Source organism: Trichomycterus rosablanca, chromosome 1, assembly GCF_030014385.1.
Source record: "Trichomycterus rosablanca isolate fTriRos1 chromosome 1, fTriRos1.hap1, whole genome shotgun sequence".
Lineage (NCBI taxonomy): Eukaryota > Metazoa > Chordata > Actinopteri > Siluriformes > Trichomycteridae > Trichomycterus > Trichomycterus rosablanca.
This window is the reverse complement of record NC_085988.1, coordinates 24,057,226-24,077,464: the sequence shown is the minus strand read 5'-3', so window position 1 is coordinate 24,077,464 and position 20,239 is coordinate 24,057,226. Positions and strand designations below refer to the sequence as shown.

General features: G+C 39.5%; 1 protein-coding gene across 3 annotated transcripts in view; it reads right to left on the bottom strand.

Moving 5' to 3' along the window:
• Nucleotides 1-3,341: 3,341 nt before the first annotated feature.
• The window catches only part of fbxw11a (F-box and WD repeat domain containing 11a), a 38,763-nt gene continuing 21,865 nt past the window's right edge, over nt 3,342-20,239 (bottom strand). For 2 of the 3 annotated variants that reach the window (XM_062990698.1, XM_062990689.1), the window contains 9 exons: nt 16,886-16,976; nt 16,594-16,731; nt 15,494-15,612; nt 11,537-11,786; nt 11,227-11,345; nt 8,884-8,994; nt 7,080-7,158; nt 6,809-6,973; nt 3,342-4,364 (listed from right to left, as the gene is read on the bottom strand). In XM_062990698.1, coding sequence (XP_062846768.1) covers nt 6,812-6,973; nt 7,080-7,158; nt 8,884-8,994; nt 11,227-11,345; nt 11,537-11,786; nt 15,494-15,612; nt 16,594-16,731; nt 16,886-16,976 — 1,069 coding nt within the window. In that variant the 3' untranslated portion in view covers nt 3,342-4,364; nt 6,809-6,811. Of the gene's footprint in view, nt 4,365-6,808; nt 6,974-7,079; nt 7,159-7,371; nt 7,512-8,883; nt 8,995-11,226; nt 11,346-11,536; nt 11,787-15,493; nt 15,613-16,593; nt 16,732-16,885; nt 16,977-20,239 lie in introns of those variants that run through there. The other variant, XR_010010906.1, reaches the window with a different exon arrangement.

Below are 20,239 nucleotides of genomic sequence, written 5' to 3'. Positions count from 1 at the left end.
CTGTTCTGTGTGCAACTTGTTACATAAAATAGTTTTTTTAGTTATTTTTGATCCTCTCTACCTGTCTCTGTAGTCCTGGCCTCTCCATGCCTACTCGGTTCACCAGCAGGATCAGACTGGCTTATCTGCTGCTCTGAGGCAAAAAAAAAAAAAAAAAACCATTCCATTAAGGGTTAGCTTATTTTGCTGAATAACATAACATGCTTGAAGTTTTTTTTTTTTTCTTAAACAATTTAGCCTATATATTATGATGGTATAAATAGTGATTTAGGCTATTTGTCTTCATTTGTTAAAATAAATTAGGCTATCATGCTGACATCTTTCTGAATGTCTGAACAATTTAACATATATCATGTATATTCTCTACGTTATATTTTACATTACAAATAACTATCTTAGTTTAAATAACTGTCCCTTCAGTAGTCATGGCCTCCTCGGGATCATCAGTACAGTAGCGTCATTCCATTAATGAGTTAGGCTATTTAATATACTGTATTACACTTCAAATTATGTTTATTATTTTCAGCTTGAAACTGGATATTTGTGATTAATGGTGTGTACTGGATTCTACAAAATAAACTACGCTAGGTTGACAGTGCAAATGTTGCACAATAGCCTTACAGTGACTACAAAATTCTTTCCATATCTCTCTTTACCGGCTGCAACTGGAGTCTGTCCTCTGTAAAACAGGTCTGTTAATTTTGCACATTTGGCAGCATCTTCTTCCAACGCCTTTCTTTTTTTCAACCTAGCCTTTTCAGCTCCACCTGGCCTCTTCCTGCCCTCCATCACCGCCGACTAATTGTTTTCGCTATTATGTTGCCGTATTTACTTTTACCGGTGGTGGCGCTCCAGTAAAGACGCCTCGTGGGCCAAACCAACTGAAACATTTGGGAGGGGGGAACACCCTCAGATGGTAGAACCCATCTAATCTACTGCGATGTAGGAGTTGCGCTGTAAAATGAAGTGTCAAAATTATTTTTCCCATCCAACCGGCCCAAACTCGAGATTGACATGAGCCGGCCCATCGGGAATCCTCCCGAATCTCCCGATAACCCACTCCGGGCCTGCACATGCCCCTCCGACACGTGTGCAGTACCGACTGCATCTTTTCACCTGCACGAGGTGAGTTTATATGCGGATCAGCTTTGTTCACGGAGAGCCACACGCTGAATAGCATTAATCCTCATCTCTGCACAGGCGCCATCAATCAGCCAGCAGAGGTCGTAATTGCACCGGTTATGAGGAACCCTGGTCCGGCTCATACCACCCTGAACAACAGCCAGCCGTTGTTCATGTAGCCGCCCAGCCCAGCTGGATGGCAGAGCTGAGATTCGATATGATGTATTCGAAACCCCAGCTCTGGTGTGCAAGTGTGTTTTACCGCTGCGCCACCTGAGCGGTCACTGCGGTTAATTTTGATGACTAGCAAAAGCATAGCATATAACTTATCCTTTTGTATACTTGTTATCGGACATTGGCATTCTGGGAAAAAATAAACATTCCAGTTAAGATAGAAATGTTTCATTGTATTGGTCAGTAAGTATAACATTGTATTAATCTGAACTGAAATTTCCTTCAAAGGGATCCAAGTCATGCTAGCAAAATGATTCCATAGTTTGACAGCGCCAGCAGACCCACAAATTGTAAGAGTCGTCATTCAGCACGATTCTGTCTGGCTGATTAGCATTTTTACATGCAAAAAACATTATAAGCTGCAAGTATTTTATGCAGTAAAGCTCTGTACTCATTATTGCCCACTAACCTATTATGTTTACAATAGTGGATAAGCACTGGACACAGTCTGAAGTTTCAAGCTCAAATCATGGATCTGCCAAAGCTGTTTGAACAAAGCCCTCTCTCCGTCTGAATAATAAGCGTGTGCTAAATAAATGAATCTATTCACATTAAAACATTACTTCTTTTTTGTTTCACCCTTGCTTTATCCTGATCATAATTACAATCCCTGGTAGCAACACAGTACCACACTGGACAGTATGGCAATCCATTGCGGGGCCTAAATGTAGACCCCCGAGCGGCAGATAGCACCACTGAGGATTCAAACCCTGGATTGCTGCAGTAGTGAGCACTATTTACCACTGAGCCACCCAAGCACCACATTAAAAACATGAAAAACTGACATTAAAAATGTTACTTGTACATACACCAGTTGTTTATTCTTTTCGCTAGTCAAACTTTTAGTTTAATTTATTTAACATTAAAACCACCTCCTTGTTTCTACACTCACCTTCCATTTTATCAACTCCACTTACCATATAGAAGCACTTTGTAGTTCTACAATTACTGACTGTAGTCCATCTGTTTCTCTGCATACTTTGTTAGTGCCTATTTATGCTGTTCTTCAATGGTCAGGACTCTCCCAGGACCACCACAGAGCAGGTATTACTTGGGTGTTGGATCATTCTCAGCACTGCAGTGACACTGACATGGTGGTGGTGTGTTAGTGTGTGTTGTGCTGGTATGAGTGGATCAGACACAGCAGTGCTGATGGAGTTTTTAAACACCTCACTGTCACTGCTGGACTGAGAATAGTCCACCAACCAAAAATATCCAGCCAACAGCGCCCCGTGGGCAGCGTCCTGTGACCACTAGAAGATGACCAACTCAAACAGCAGCAATAGATGAGCAATCATCTCTGACTTTACATCTACAGTACAAGGTGGACCAACTAGGTAGGAGTGTCTAATAGAGTGGACAGTGAGTGGGAACGGTATTTAAAAACTCCAGCAGCGCTGCTGTCTGATCCACTCATACCAGTACAACACACACTAACACACCACCACCATGTCAGTGTCACTGCAGTGCTGAGAATGATCCAACACCCAAATAATACCTGCTCTGTGGTGGTTCTGTGGGGGTCCTGACCATTGAAGAACAGGGTGAAAGCAGGCTAAAAAGAAAAAGGTATGTAGAGCAATAGATGGACTACAGTCAGTGATTGTAGAACTTCAAAGTGCTTCTATATAGTAAGTGGAGCTGATAAAATGGACAGTGAGTGTAGAAACAAGGAGGTGGATTTAATGTTAAGGCTGATCAGTGTATGATTTGTGTAAATCCTATTCATTCAAATTATTCTCCAAGCCACCCAAGAAGGATGAATGGTTTCTGCTGAGTCCGGTGCCTCTCAAGGTTTCTTGCTGTAATTTTAAGGGAGTTTTTTCTTACCACTGTCACCCTTGGCTTGCTCAAAAGGGGTTTTTGGTCTGTCGGTTCTAGATTCTGTAAAGTTGCTTTGAGACAATGTCTATTGTAAAAAGCGCTATACAAATTAAATCGACTTGATAGCACACTGTATAAATCCAGAACAAAAACATCTTGAATCATTATCACAGCCATGTACTTTATTCACAATAAATGTATTTTTCTTAAAAAATAATTAGTAATTTTCATATACAACACAATTTGACAAGACAGTTGGGATTACATCTAAAATCAGCCCTCATACAGCAAGCAGGTGCTTTAAAGATAGAACACAAACACACTAACCACTGAGTGGACCAGCTGTACAATGCCTAGCACAAGCAAACAATGGAGAAGAAGTTTAATTAAATAAATAAAAAAAAAGAAATACAAAAAGTATGAAAGTAAAAGAAAATCAGAATCGAGCAGAATCAAGAGAAGCTGCTTTAAAGGACACATGGACTCCACACTGTCTCACATGCATAATAACAGTCTCAAAATTAAGAGGCCGAGAAATCCGACAGAGTTCTGCCAAAACAGAGCAGTCGATCTCCACAGCGTTAGTACGGGAGTGTGTCCCTGGTCCTGAAAAACGGTCTAATGCCAGAGAGAGTTACTCTGCTGTCTGTCCATTAGTTCATTCACTTCACTCTGACTAGAAAGTTCGATAAGAGTCCGTTTCTCTAACACTTCAGTATATTAATTCTTTGTTCATAGTTAATCCAGACACAGTTCCAGAAGAGCTGCAGGACCGGTAAAACAGTCTTTTCGCAGTGCTTTGTGTGCAGTCATGGTTAGTGCAGATTTCACGAGTTAAGTTTCCTTTGTTATATTGTTTCTGAGCAATACTCCAGCAATATATACTTTTATAAGCTTATGAATGTCCGTTTGTGTGGGTGAGACTATTGAGTTAAAGCAGTATTATAAAGCAGAACGGTTAAAACTTTGTGCTACTTGTGTTATGTGTTTGTATTTGTAACTCCATTTTGGCTCAGAGAAATGGTGTGTGTTTGTGGCTAACAGTGAGTGTTACTGGAGAAGTTTCTCTACTGACAGGAGCGATAAAGACAAGGCGGTTCCCTGACTCCTTTCTGTAACAGACAAGGGCAGTAGCCAATCAGCTCTCAGCTTTCCCAAGATACACTGGCACACATCAGAGACACCTGGAAATGTAAAAAAAAAAAATCAGACATTGGGAATAAGTTTGCATTTCGTAGATTTCAGTCTTGGCTATAAACTGGAATACACAAATACACTGCCTGGCCAAAAAAAAAGGTCGCACACTCTAATATTTGGTTGGACCGCCTTTAGCTTTGATTACGGCACGCATTCGCTGTGGCATCGTTTCCACAAGCTTCTGCAATGTCACAACATTTATTTCTGTCCAGAGTTGCATTCATTTTTTCCCAAGATCTTGTATTGATGATGGGAGATTTGGACCACTGCGCAAAGTCTTCTCCAGCACATCCCAAAGATTCTCAATGGGGTTCAGGTCTGGACTCTGTGGTGGCCAATCCATTTGTGAAAATGATGTCTCGTGCTCCCTGAACCACTCTTTCGCAATTTGAGCCCGATGAATCCTGGCATTGTCATCTTGGAATATGCTCGTGCCATCAGGGAAGAAAAAATCCATTGATGGAATAACCTGGTCGTTCAGTATATTTAGGTAGTCAGCTGACCTCATTCTTTGGGCACATAACGTTGCTGAACCTAGACCCTGACCAACTGCAGCAACCCCAGATCATAGCACTGCCCCCACAGGCTTGTACGGTAGGCACTAGGCATGATGGGTGCATCACTTCAGCCGCCTCTCTTCTTACCCTGATGCGCCCATCACTCTGGAACAGGGTAAATCTGGACTCATCAGACCACATGACCTTCTTCCATTGCTCCAGAGTCCAATCTTTATGCTTCCTAGCAAATTGAAGCCGTTTTTGCCGGTTAGCCTTACTTCTTAAGGCTACACAGCTGTTTAGTCCCAATCCCTTGAGTTCCCTTCATATTGTGCATGTAGAAATGCTCTTACTCTCACTATTAAACATATCCCTGAGTTCTACTGTAGTTTTTCTACCATTTGATTTCACCAAACGTTTAAGTGATAGTTGGATCACGATCATTCAAGATTTTTTTCCGACCACATTCCTTCCTCGAAGATGATGTTTCCCCACTGTCCTTCCACTTTTTAATAATGTGTTGGACAGTTCTTAACCCGATTTTAGTAGTTTCAGCTTCTCCTTAGATGTTTTCTCTGCTTGATGCATGCCAATAATTTGACCTTTCTGAAACAGATTAACATCTTTTCCACAACCACAGGATGTGTCTTTCCACATGGTTGTTTAACAAATAAGAAGCTACTCACTGCATTAGTTAGGGTTAAATAACTTGTTGCCAGCTGAAACATAATTACCCATGCAGTAATTATCCAATGGGAGGCTCATACCTATTTGCTTAGTTAAATCCAGGTGGTGTAAATTCTATTGCAGGTGGGTTTTATTCATTTATTAGGATTTTACAGTCATGTTTTACACACTTTGGTTACATTCATGACAGAACAGGTAGTTACTCGTTACACAAGATTCTTCAGTTCACAAGTTTAATGTCAAACCCAGTCATGGAGAATTTTGTATCTCCAATTCACCTCACTTGCATGTCTTAGGACTATGGGAGGAAACCGGAGCTCCCGGAGGAAACTCCACACAGAAAGGACTCGGACCGTCCCACCTGAGGATCGAACCCAGGGCCTTCTTGCTGTGAGGCTACAGTGCTACCCACTGGGTTTTAAATACAACACTTATATTGTCTCACTTTCTGCACCATGTCTTCCACCCACATTGCCTGCTTTGGTTTACTTGGTCCCTGATTAAGAAAAGTAACCACATCAGAATTACACTTATTCAGAGACTACAGACTGTTCATAATGCTGCTGCTCAGATTATTACAAGTTCTAAGATGACTGAGCATGTTACCCCCTTGCTGATTCAACTGCATTGGCTCTCTGTGTCACAGCGGATCAACTACAAAATACTGTATACTGTATACTTCATAACCTCTCTCCTGTCTATCTTACAGATCTCCTTCAGATCTATACCCCATCCTGTTCTTTGCGTACCTTAACAGCAGGTATTTTGGACATTCCACCCATTAAGCAAGTACAGTGGGTGCCAGGGCTTTTTCTTACGCTGCGCCCAAACCTTGGAACACACTCACAAGATCCTGGGTTCGATCCCCAGGTGGGGCGGTCCGGGTCCTTTCTGTGTGAGGTTTGCATGTTCTCCCTACGTCTGTGTGGGTTTCCTCCGAGAGCTCCGGTTTCCTCCCACAGTCCAAAGACATGCAAGTAAGGTAAAATTGGAGATACAAAATGATCTGTGACTGTGTTTGACATTAAACTTGTAAACTGATGAGTGTTGTGTAATGAGTAACTACCGTTTCTGTCATGAATGTAACCAAAGTGTAAAACATGATGTTAAATTCTTAAAAATATATAAATAAACATCAATAAACAAGTAAAAGCACAGAATAAAGATAAATGATGAAATAAAGAGATGAATTATTCTACCTAAACACAAGTTGGTCTGTGTGTATGTTTGCACATGTGGGCGAGTACCTGCTATCTAGAGATATACGTGTATGTGCGTGAAGGAGATCGTCCCTCTGACTGGCCATTGGGGGAAACATTTAGGAAGTCCCATATAAGAATAGTGTCGTCATGGGAACTGCTGATGATCTGAAACTCATCAAACTGTAGACGGAACACCCGACCCGAATGCTCCTGCACGAAAACCATTAATACATACAGGTGTGTGCATACTTAAACATGAGGTTACAACACATATACCATTTGCCATTAGACATTGTTACTTGGTACAGGCTCTTACCACTAACGTGCGCAGGCAGAGCGTGCTGGCTGGAGCTCGTGGGTCCAGAGCAGCTTGTAGGTCCCACACTTTAATCTTCCTATAATGTGTGACAAAAATTGATGGGGGGGGAGAGATAAGAAACAATATTTTACCCTACAGTGTGGTCTAAAGTACTTAGACAGTAGTAAACAACAAATTATCAACAACGGCAAGCACAGCTGTAAAAATTCAGATCTCTGTACAGTTCACACTACACAACTGGATCTCTTGCATTTGGGAGTCTTTTAAGTCGATGTGGTTTTCACACTACCTGGCTGATCGGTGATAGGGGGTCACACACTACACGATCTACCATCAGGAGGAATCGCAGGTGACTCAGTCTGGTCTCCCAAACTACGTTTTGTCTCGAAAACACACGTGAGGTGACAAGGGGTTTAATGATACCACGGCCTAAAATACACATCAAAAATAAGCGAGCGATCAAAATTGTTTGTGCGCTCATGTGCAGTGTAAAAGCAAGTAGGAAAAATAAATGAATCTGAGTGGATTGGGCTACGCAACCAGCAGAGATTGTCTGTTCTATAGTGAGTTGTAAGTAAATAAATATTTTGTGCAATGCAGCGTGGGTATTATGGTTTGGTGTGGACGATAAGATCACAAATACTGTAAAGCTTGTGTATTTGCAGATGTATTCTGAAACTATATTACGCCCCTGTTCCACGTTTTTACACTCCTCCCCCGGGTTTCCCCTCACCCCGTATCTTGCATACTCATTGGCTGCAGTTTGACATAGCACTCGCTGCCACTCGCAACCTGCTCGCAACACCTTTCACACAACACGATTTTGAGTCGGCGACAGGTCCAGACATTTAACATGCTAGATTTTTTTTTTGAGTTGCCGAGCGCTCGCCAACCCACTCGGATTAAGTTGTTGAACAGTTTACACACAGCGATCAAGAGCTGAGTTTCGATCCCCGAGCTGCCACATCTAGCGGCAACCAGTCGACGAGCGAAAATCAGGGCAACAATCGTGTAGTGTGAACTAGGCATTAGATAAACAGCATTTTAAACAGTTAGGGGAACATTGACAACCCAAACAGCCATCTGAAGTAAATTATTGTGGCCAAGTTTTAAAGCAATATTACATGTCGGCAGTAATGGCAATCATATACAGTGCCTATAAAAATCTTTATAACCCTTTGAAATCGCTCATCCCCAGATTTTCTATTGGAGTTAAATCAGAGCTCTGTGACCACTGAAGGACATCCAACTTCGCTATGAATATTTTATGGCATGACTGTTGTGTTGTTGATTAATTTCAAGTAAACCAAACCTCTAGTGTAGTTTAAAACAAATAAAATTGATTGTGTTTACATTTAAATATATCATTCAAAACCACATTATGAATTTTACAAAATACAAAATACAAGGTGATATCATTTTTAAACTTGTACCAAAAGCAATCACCATCATTCTTTGTGCTGTGCCAAAATGATTCTGGATTTTTGGAAATTCAGAGCATCTTTTGATAGACTGCACTCTCACATCAATGGTCTAACAGCATCAGATCAATTAAAACTGTGCTAATATTTTGTACTGCAATTTTACAAGAATTTCATGTTGGCCCAAACTTAAGAGAAGTTTAGGAAGTAGGTTTGAATGCATGTGCGAAATGAATGAGTATAAGACTTGTAAGTAAATGACTTTAAAACCCTATTTGCTCTGTAAAAGCTGATCGAATTAACTAATAGACATTTGACCTATAAGTACACAATAATGTCCCAAAGTTTATCACTGGCATTTAAGTTTTTTATTTCCTTACCCATCATATGCACCACTGACAATCCTCTTGTTGTCAAACCGAATGCAACGTACAAGCTCTTCATGGCCCTCTAGGACTCGCAGACATGCTCCACACTCAATATCCCATAACCTGTATAATATGCACAAGCATACACACAAAGGTGAGTATCACGTTATACTTGACTCCTATGTATGGGCCAGTGATAGCTCAGTGGTTAAGGTACTGGACTAGTTAACAGAAGGTTGCCGGTTCAAGCCCCGCCACCACCAAGTTGCCACTGCTGGGTCCCTGAGCAAGGCCCTTAACCCTCAATTGCTCATTGTGTTCCGCTCACTGTGTAAGTTGCTTTGGATAAAAGCATCTGCTAAATGCTGAAAATGTAAATGTAAAATGTAATGTAGGTGGAGATATTTCTCTAAAACACACAAAGGGTTCACACACATTTTTACAAAATCAAACATTATCATAATTCATAGCAGATGTATTGGAGTCATTTCCTAAGGCCGCAGTCTTGCACATTTGTCTACTGCTCCGTAATTTAATCCTGTCCATTATTTACAAGTCTGGTGATTTGATGGTAATACTTATGTCAGTGAAAAAGATGTCCAAATTCCATTTTTGATACAAAACCAAAAACCAAGAGCACAGAAATTGAGTATCTGACAACGCCTCACATCAGTCCAGTACTGGCACCATCGCTGTAGCTCTTTCTGTTCAAGTCAAGCAAATCATGAATTTCAAAATATGCAGCTGTTGTATCTGTGTTTGTGTCCTGAGTCACATAATGATCGGTGGCGTGTCACATGTGAGCCAGTAATGATCCAGTGTTCTGTATCGGTTTTATTTTAGTACCAACAACCAGTATAGAATCAATAAGGCCATAAGAAACCTCTGCAAAAAAAAAACTAAATCTCATGACCGTTTGGAAGGAGAAGCTTTAACTTTAATTCCCATTGTCACACATTAGTTACACCCAATGATTCCAGTTTATTACACACAACACAAAGGTAACTTACGGCATTTATGAAATAGACATACCTCTTCACTGTTTAGATCTGAGACAAAACAACAATAATAAAATCTTTAAAATAATAAGCTGCTGCTGGCCGCTTAGGTGGTGCAGCGGTAAAATACGCTAGCACACCAAAGCTGACATTTCGAACTCGTTGGTTCAAAACTCAGCTTAAGGCATCTGTGAAATAGACATACCTCTGACCAGTTGCTTTTAACTGTCCCACGCTCTCGGATGAGGTCCAGAGGTGACCGGGCTTTCTCTGTGGCTGCTCCAAAACTTTGGAACAGCTTGCCACTTTTTATTAAGACATCCCCTACAGTTGATCGTTTTAAATCCAATTTGAAGACCTATCTATTTTCACAGGCTTTTGGGTTGTAGCATGGCTTTTTCTGTTTTATTTACTCTGATTTTATTTTGCTATATGTTTTTTACTTCATTTTATTTTACTGGGTTGTTTTATTATTGTTCCAACTGATATGTTTTGTTATTGTTTTGATTTTATTGTACAGCGCCTTGGGTGACCCTCAAGGTCTTTGAAGGTGCTTTATAAATAAACCTGACTTGACTTGACTTGACTCTGCCTTCCGACTGGGCAGCTACACGAACAACAATTGGCTTGTTGTTCATACAGGGTGGGAAGACGGATAAGGACATCATAACTGATGCAATTACAACCTCTGACTGATGGCACCTGCACAGAGTCGAGGGATAATGCATTAATCAGGTTGTGGCTCTCTGTACACAAAGCTGATCCACAAATGAACTTGCCTAGTGCAGGTGAAAAGATGCAGTCGGGTACTGCATTCGTGTTGAAGGCGGCATGTGTCAGTCTCTCTCTCCTCAATCAGCAATGGGGATCAACATCAGTAGAGAGGAAGCGTAATGCAATCGGGTAATTGGATACGACTAGATTGGGAGGAAAATCGGGAAAAATGCAAAAAAAGAAAAAAAAAAAGCTGCCACTATGCTCTAGGTTAAATTTCAGTCAGATAGCCAGTCCTGGTTGAATACACCACTTTTCCAAGTTTTCTCTATTTGGAGATAACAACCCTCACTTGGTTTTGGTTGGATTTGGTTTCAGTAAAGCCATAGGACATATTTTATAACGTCAGTTTTTCTCAGCTTTTCTAGAATTTTCTTAGATTTTTGCTTGGTTATCCTGTAGAAATGTTAATGTTCCATATTTATATGAAACCGGACTGATGTAAATAAGTATAATTGTGTTTTACAATTTGTGTTTTTTCTAAAGTTCCCTTTGTGTAATATGTTTATTGATCCAAAACCCCTCAGTGTTAAAAATATGCAGTAAACACACAGCACTAAATCCCTGTCACAGTAACACATACCGTATGGTGTTGTCTGATGAACCGCTGACCACTAATCTGTCTCTGTACTGGAGACAGGCAATTCCTCGCTTGTGTCCATTTAACGTTCGCACAAACTCACATGTACTGGTGCTCCACACCTAAACACACATATAAACAAGATTAAAATAGAAAAAATAAGTGCACTTTTTCTTCAAATAAAAATGTATTCACTTATTTATTTTAGACAATATAGTACAATGCTGAGTCTTTGTGTACAACTTGCAGGTGCAAATTAAGTAATGCTATGTTTCTTTTATAGCCATGGTCGATAACACATTTTTTTCATTACCTTTATAGTCCTGTCTCCTGAAGCAGAAACAATGTATTTGTCATCAAAGTCGACAACGTTGACGGCAGCCCGATGGCCTACGAGTACTCTGCGCAGACTGATGTCAGTGGCCGATGCCATGTCCCACACTGCGATTGAGCGATCCTTAGAGCATGTTACCATTAGCCCATTACAGAAACGCAGGTGAAGTACTGCCTCGTTATGGTGGATTAGAGTGTTTAGAACCTCGCCGGAGTTTGCATCCCACACCCTGAAACAAAAATAAACAAAAAAAGATTAGTTTAGCCATAAATACAAACATGACTGTACACAGCAATTACAGGTCAAATGTGCTATAGTGTAAAATTACCTTTGAAATAGTTCAAATAGAATAGGATTGTTTTATTTTTACTTCACTGGCACTGAAAGCAATACCTCATAAACCTCCATACTGTGGTTTAAAGCATACGAGCTTACGTCAGAAAAATTATTTTGGGAGCTTGAGTGACAGCAGTTTAACACACTAGCACAACACTGCAGTGTTTGAACTCACGGGTATGAATAAGTTGAGCCACCGACTGGGCGTACACATAAACACAATTGGCCTTTAGCAGGGGCTATGTTCTTGCATGGCAGCCTCTTAGCCAGAGGAAATGTTAAGCCTGATTGATTGTTGTCAGTCTATGAATTAAACATAATCGTCAGGAGTCCACAAAGTTTGGTTCACTGTGAGGCACAGGAATGTTTGCATTTCCACCTGATAATTTGTTTAAATATATTAGTTTAATGTTCTGCTTGCTTAATAAAGCAAAATACAATTTAAGTTACAATAAGGGCGTTTACATTTTTATTAATGGCATTTAATAGACGCTTTTGACTAAACTGACTTACTTACTGTGACTAAATACAATTTGAGCAACTAAGCGTTAGAGCTTTAAAAGCCCAAGTACAGTAACTTTGTCAAGTTGCCTCCATTGCTCAAACTGTTAATTTATCTGACTAATTGATCTTTATCTGGTTTCCCTGGAAACACTGGGCACAATGCAATGTTCCACAGAGGACGCCGATCCATCGTGGGTCGTTGACTATCCCCCTCAGACATAGCCAATCACTGGGTTTTCAAACCCAGGATCCCATCGGTAGTGGACTAGCGTAATTCACTGCTGCGCCCCCTGAGATCAAAGTATCATCGTTTTTATTATTAGTGATATTATGCAGATAGCCACCATTATATTTAATCTGTGCTGCTGTTTACATGTTAAGGTGTAAGCCATTTTATTTGTGCTTTTATTACATATTAATGATGTAAATCAGCCTAAAGTCACTTTAAACTAAGGGCAAAACTGTTGTTTTTGAGTGCTGCTCAGATAAAAATTGTGTATGAATATAAGGAATGAGAAATAATTTTAGGATAACCTGGATCAGTCACTGGAAAAAGTGACATCTACACATTCTAGGAAAATCAAGCCAGTGTTTTTGTGAGGATTTTTCAATTTTGAAAGAAAAAGATGGCTAGAGAATATCAGAACAAAATGATATGTTGAGGACAACTAGAAAATCCATTATGTTTATATAAACACTGAGGAAGAAAAGTGTGTATTTGATTCACTTGTTCTTTGCTGGACTAATTTGTTATGAGTGTTTGTCATCACACACAGACATGGTCAAGAACATTTCACTTATTTCCATCAGTACCGTATGTTCAGTTCTTCATCTAGTCTGATACATGCATTTCATCAACTATGACTAGCTTAGCAAGACAACAAGGAGTCAGTGAAGAACATTATTATTTTATTTTTTTCACCGAGTCAAGAAAAGGACCTCTGTACCTTTGTCCATAACTTTGGCATATGCTGATCAACTGATCCTTTCAGTGTTTGACACGACAACTAGGTTATTTTACTTATTTAAAATATTGGTTACCATGACAATCATTTGTGTTTCGAAAGCAAAGCGGCAGACCGAAAACTGTGCATAGCATAGCGCAAGTAAAAAAATTGGTGCTGAGCCAAGAGGACAAACGTCAAACCCATCGGTCAACACATCACATTTTAGGGAAACTGTAAAAGGGGGGTGAAACTGATCCCGATCCGATACCGAGTCTCAAACCGATACTTGTATTTTCTAGATATTGTCTAGAACTAGATAATACTGTTCACACAAAGCACACTTCAAGTACATTACAGTTATTCGAATTAATCCAATGTACTATATGTTTAACAACTGAATAGCTCTGCAGTGCTGTACGAAAAAATTTCCTGCATCCAAGCTATTGCTTAATGTTCTTCTATTTTTACAAAATAAAAGTAAACAAACTTACTGCAGCATTGTAGTAGTAAAACTAGAACACTCAAAATGAAGTGAAGGTTCTTTTTGAGGAAAATCAGCATCTCTGCCGTGTAAGTGAACAGCCGGTTCCTCTTCTCATCATATAATAATAAACTCGCTGTATTCGACTGAGTGTTTATTTTTTAGATGTCGTATCAAATTGGTAGTAATTGTAGATCGTTTGGTTAAATGATATCTGGTTTGTTTCTTATGAGCCACCGTACTTGTATGCATGTTGTAACTGTAACAACTTTTCTGTGGTTGTATTGTGACAATGGTTTGATGGACGTTTCTACGCGAAGTGAGTGTGTTTTGACCCTTTGGGGCTTCCATAGTGCATGGAATAGCGTGATTGGCTAACGCGATGACTCTAGTTGTCCGCTATTCGGTACCGTAATAGAAGAAGTTAATAAAGTGTTCTGCTCCCGACAATTTGTGAATATACCGTGTATTTATTTCTTTATTAAGCAAGTGCATCACTACGACGCTCAGTTACATAACTAAGCCAATCAGAGTGCTTGATACTGAGATGTCGTTCAGTCTTGTAACACGTAAACTCGTAAAAGCTGTATGTTATGGTCCTGAAGTTTTCATACACGGATTAAAAGTTTTTGTTTTGTAAACCGGAGTGATCCTTGACTCACACCATATAAACAGTAAAATTCTACAGTAATGAACGCAGCTCTGCTACTACCGCCTCGTGAAACGCTCGCATTGCAGACATTACACTTCACTGTTGGACTTGTTTCACTTTCCAATTTAAAGTATTTCCACACAGCGGACATGCTGACGTAAAACGAAGGATCGGCTTAGGATCGGCCTTAGTAAAGCCGATACCGATCAGTTAAAAAATGATCGGCCCGATTCCGATCTTTGAGATCGGATCGGGACATCCCTAATAAGGAATGCTTCGGGGACAAACACATATAACGTAGAAAACAAAAAAAAAAGACTTTATAACTTCATGGATTGCCTGTGTATTTTAACTACCTTTGTAAGTCCGGATTAAGAGAAAGATATGCTACAGTACATGGATTTTGACAGGTTCGGCAAATCGGTTTAATACATGGTTAACAAGCAGAGTAAGACTATATGAGGGTAAATATGCAAACATGTTTATATAATGATTGATGTTTACTAACTGCTTTATCCTGGTCAGGGTGGCAGTGGGAACACAACTGATTGACCAACCAATCTCACATCACTCATCTCACTCAATCTCACATCACCACCACCCAATTCTCCTTTGCATGTTTTGATAGGTGGGATTAGACCAGAGTGCCTAGAGGAAACCTGTACAAACTTCATGCTTCCTTAAGTTTTATAATAACCTACATTTTAAATGAATTAGAATTAAAGGGGAATTTAAGATCATGAAAGATGATGATATTACCAACTGATGTCAGGCCACATTAGTATTCCATACTTCCCTTTGTTTCTATTTGCTAGTGTAGTTGCATTGTAGTAGAGTACCAGTGGTCACTGGTTGAAAAAAATAGATTAGAGGAAGGTGAGATCTCAACTGCATACGTACAAAATTTTGTTTGGGTGTATTTTATCTATATTGGACTGGACTGTAAATTTTAGATTTGCATTCCAGCTGATGTCACATGTTAATGACTATATGATTCTGTCTTTGTGCGTTTGTACCTGACAGTTGAGTCTGAGGAGCCGGTCACTATCACTCTCTCATCATACTGCAGACACAGAACTGAACCGGTGTGACCTGTTAGGATCTTCAGACAGTCTAGCGTGTGCTTATCCCAGATCTAAGAGACAGATATTGAGAATGTGTTATTTTAGTAAGCATAATAACATATTAGAAAGAGCAGTCATTACCAGGGAGCATCAGGTCTTCAGACATGCCATCAACTCGTGCTGCAAGATGGCCATTACGTAAAATAAAAGATGTGGGCCTTAAACTAAATGATATAGAAGTACAGTTACACAGGGGCAGATTGTGACAATCTATGACACGAGTGATCAAATACAAAACAGCTCTCCCCCATGCACATTCAGCTCATGCATTATAGCACTGCATAAGCAGCAGTTGGCTTTATCTCTGACTGTTTGCCACTTCATGTGAATAATCAGTGTTGTGACTGTATCAGATGTATAATGAGGTGCATTTACAGTATAAATTACACCACTGTGAGCATGATAACATGGCCTAGTTAATGTGCTGACTTGAATCCCATATTAAATGTATGTATTGTTATATGCAGGTCCATTAGTGGGACTCTTTCTAAATCCTTATTTTACATATAACCAAAGTTAATAATCAATTGCTTGCACAAATGTCAAATATGATCCAATACTGATCCAGCATTGTAACTGTAGGTCAGTATTGGTCTTGATGCCATTACTTAGTATTGAAACTGTTTAATCTGCAAATCTTGTCTTTAACCAACAAGCATTATTCAGCTATTTTGGACAGTGGTAGCCTAGTTTCCAAACAAGCTGGGATACATGAAGAAAGAATTTTGTTGTACTGTATATGTGTATAAGTATATATAACAAATAAAGGCGTTCTATTCTATGCCAACTCAACCCCAACTCAAACACTCCTGGTCTAAAAAAGCAGCAATTAAAACCAAATTAAAACAAGCAAAAATTAAAACCAATTATGACCCAACTAGCCCCAGTGTCAAAGTTCCTAAAAAACTGTGCTGAAATTGCACTGAATTGCATATGCAGCATGTGCACTTAATGTAGGCTTATGTTTAACAGAAGTAACCTGGCACAAACACCTTGATTGAGTTGTCTCTGAGGCCACTGATGATCTTGTCGTCATCGTACTGTAGGCAGTAAACCCCTTTGCTGTTCTCTGATCGACACTGGATTCTCTGCAGGTTATGTCTGCCACACCGCCAGTTTGCCTCAATCGTCTAAACCCAACGTGCACAATGTGTAAGAAGTGAAAACAGGTACAAAAACAACACTCAATTATTATTACTCTAAATAAAATCATGCAGCCAAAGGTCAATGCTACACTCATAAACAAAGTGAAAACAATAAATGAATTGCTAAAGGAATGCTTACCTCAATGTCCTGTATAATTTTAGGATAGAGGGAGTGATAATATGAGTTTGGTGGGACTTCATTGGTGCGGTTCTTGAACAAGTACTTTTCCCTGGAGAATAGAAAGACAAACATGCATTATTTTATGTACAGTCTTTAACCGTGGTACTTTAACTCAAAATAGACATTGTTTAGCCAAAATATTCATTTACTCCAATTAACCCAGTTTATCAGTCAAGCTGGTTATGAATGTCAATTATAAGAACATTAAGGCTTCATGTGTTCTGCTAGTACTACTAGTATTACATTTACATTTTACACTTACAGTTCTGTGACAGAATACAGTCTAAGCCAGGAGTGTCAAACCCAAGGCCCGCGGGCCAAATCCAGCCCGCCACGTCATTTTATGTGGTGAGAGCTTAAAAGACGTATGATTGTTGTGATGGTTCGAGTAGTTACAGAGACGTACTTATAATTTAATGGGACACCTGCGCCTTTAGGCGGCAACCGTTGACATCGTAGTCATGGCAACTAACTTTGACCCTTGCTAAGAAGCCATGTCACTTTTACGTTTTAGCGGCAAAAAACACGGGGTAGCGTAGTCAGTAGCGTAAAAATAATAAATAAAAGTTAATTCTCTTGCAATCCAATACGAACGCATCGTCTGTAAGTAGTAGACATTTATATTCTCAGGTGTTTGTAAATGTTTAGTGAGTATGTTAGAGTTTTAGTTACAAATGTACCGTAATTCCGTAATTAAATACGGTTGTTACCGTTACTATAGCAATTAGTATTTTTACACAAAATGCTAACTCGTTAGCACTATTTCATATTTGATTAAATTTCATATTGTACTAGATGTAACACTTAACTACAGCTATGTGCATGTACTGCACATACTTTTATTGTTTTTATTGTTTGTATTTTGTAGTTTTACTCCATTCTGATGCACAGTGTACAAATAAAAGCAAATAAAACTGACGTAACTGTATTTTGGAGGGGGTTATCTGTCTGTCTGTTTAGCTGAGAAAGGGGGAAAAACTCTTAGCGAGGGCAGAACAATTGTCTTAAAATACACTGTAAAATCGTACATAAACTGCATCTCCCATAATGCATGCCGATTTTTGTGACCGGCAAGTGACCCCATCCCGCCACTAGATGATGTTGAGAAATATTTACAAATAATAACAAAAATGTACAAGAAGAGAAAATTGAAGCAGAAGGAGGTAATTTAATGAAAGATGGGAGACTGAAAACAAGTTTGTGCTTCAAGAAAAAAATGTCGCTTGAGTTATGAGGCCGTGTCTGTGGTAAAGGAGTACAATATAAATGTAGATATACGTTATAAATATACAGTATAAATTTGGCATTTTGACACCAAACACAGAATTTACCCTTCAAGAAAAACAACAAATTGTCCAAGAATTAAAAGGCAGACTGCAGTCAGAGCAGGATATGTTACAATCGGCCCGTTGAGGGCCACCATACTGCAGATATGGCCCTCGGTGAAAATGAGTTTTAAGGGCCTTGCTCAAGAGCCCAACAGTGACAACCTGGTAGTGGTGGGGCTTAAACCAGCAACCTTTAATTACTAGTCCAGTACCTTAACTTCTAAGCTTTTAGCTACTCCAATTACCTCTTAACAGAAAACCAATTGGAAAATTCTGGGTCAAAGTAGCAGCTATATTCTGAGCAAGTCTGACTATTAGCAAATTTCCTGAGCTTAGCTGTGAAAGGTAAGAGAACCCAGGAGCATGTTGGATAAATGATGAGTCATCTTGTTTATTTGGTGTGTTTTATTTTTAATCAAGAGTAGGTTGTTCATTTTTCTCTCTGTACAAACTCCCTCAGTTTCTTAATGCATTAACAAGTTGGAATATTTCACTGCAATTTTGAACAAAATCTGTTATATGACATTGATGAAGTAGACTGATCTTTTTCCAGTCCCTTCATAATGTCTGATGTCTTAGAGATGACTAAAATCTGGAGCACTTTATACGATTCCCGAAAACTCAGAATCTCTGTCCAATGCACATGATGCAATCTCTTGTGGATTTAATTTTGCAGTCATTCTATGTGTACACTATGTGATAAGACACTGATTTTGGGCAGGGGGGTTGATGTTGCTGTTAACTGGACTAGGTTGTAAGCTATTCCAAAGTAGCTAATAAAAAACACTTTCGCACAACACCCATACTTGTAGCCTTGCGCAATATACTTCTAAAACAGAAAACAGATGTTGGCAAACTAAACTGGACATTTTGAAGCCTGCTTGGAAAACAATCTGCATATATTTATGCACTGACAGCTGTCAGAAACAAGTACTTTGCAAATCAAATCGAGACTAATAAAACAGTCCCAGATTTCACTTGCGTAATAACTAAATTACTTAGTGCTCCATCAGAAAAACAGCCAACATTCCTGTCTAAATAAAAGTATTAAATTAATAAACATTTAAGATTAGACAATTAACAATTAGAACAGTTTAAATGTTAATAGAATCATTTATATGATTTTAGCCAAGCTGATTTCAGATCTAATAACACAGCACACATAACAAAACATTAGAATCATGACAGGCCTGTGTGCATTGTCCACCAGAAGAGATGTACAAACCCTGTTTCCAGAAAAGTTAATAGCTTTTGTAAAGTGCAATAAAAACAAAAACCTGTGATGAAAGTCACCCAAGCTGGGAGCACTGATTCACCCCCATAGCATGACAGATGTTGGCTTTTCCACCTTTCGCTAATAATGAGTCTGGATTATCTCTTTCATCATTGACACAGAGAGTTTGGCATCTTTTTACCCAGAAAAAAAGCTGTAACATGGACTCATCTAACCACAGTTTTTCAGTACATATGAGGTGAGCTTAAGCCAAGAGAAGTCTGCTGCATTTATGCATAGAATTGGTGTATGGCTTTCTCATTGTGTAATACTGCTATCAGTGTTAGGTCACCAAGTGGCTATATTAATCTCAGTAGCACTGTGGTTTCGCATACAATGCTGTCTAAGGGCTCAAAAGCCGCACAACGGTGGGATTTAGCCTTGCCCTACAATAACTGAGAATAGTCTGGATTCCCTGAACGTTTCATAATATTACACCGATTAGGCATAACATTATGACCACCTTCCTAATATTGCCCTGCAACTGCTATACACTGTGTATTCTGACACCTTTCTATCAGAACCAGCATTAACTTCTTCAGCAGTTTGAGCTACAGTAGCTCGTCTGTTGGATCGGATCACACGGGCCAGCCTTCGCTCCCAATGTGCATCAATGGGCCTTGGCCGCGCCATGACCCTGTCGCCGGTTTACCACTGTTCCTTCCCTGGACCACTTTTGATAGATACTGACCACTGCAGACCGGGAACACC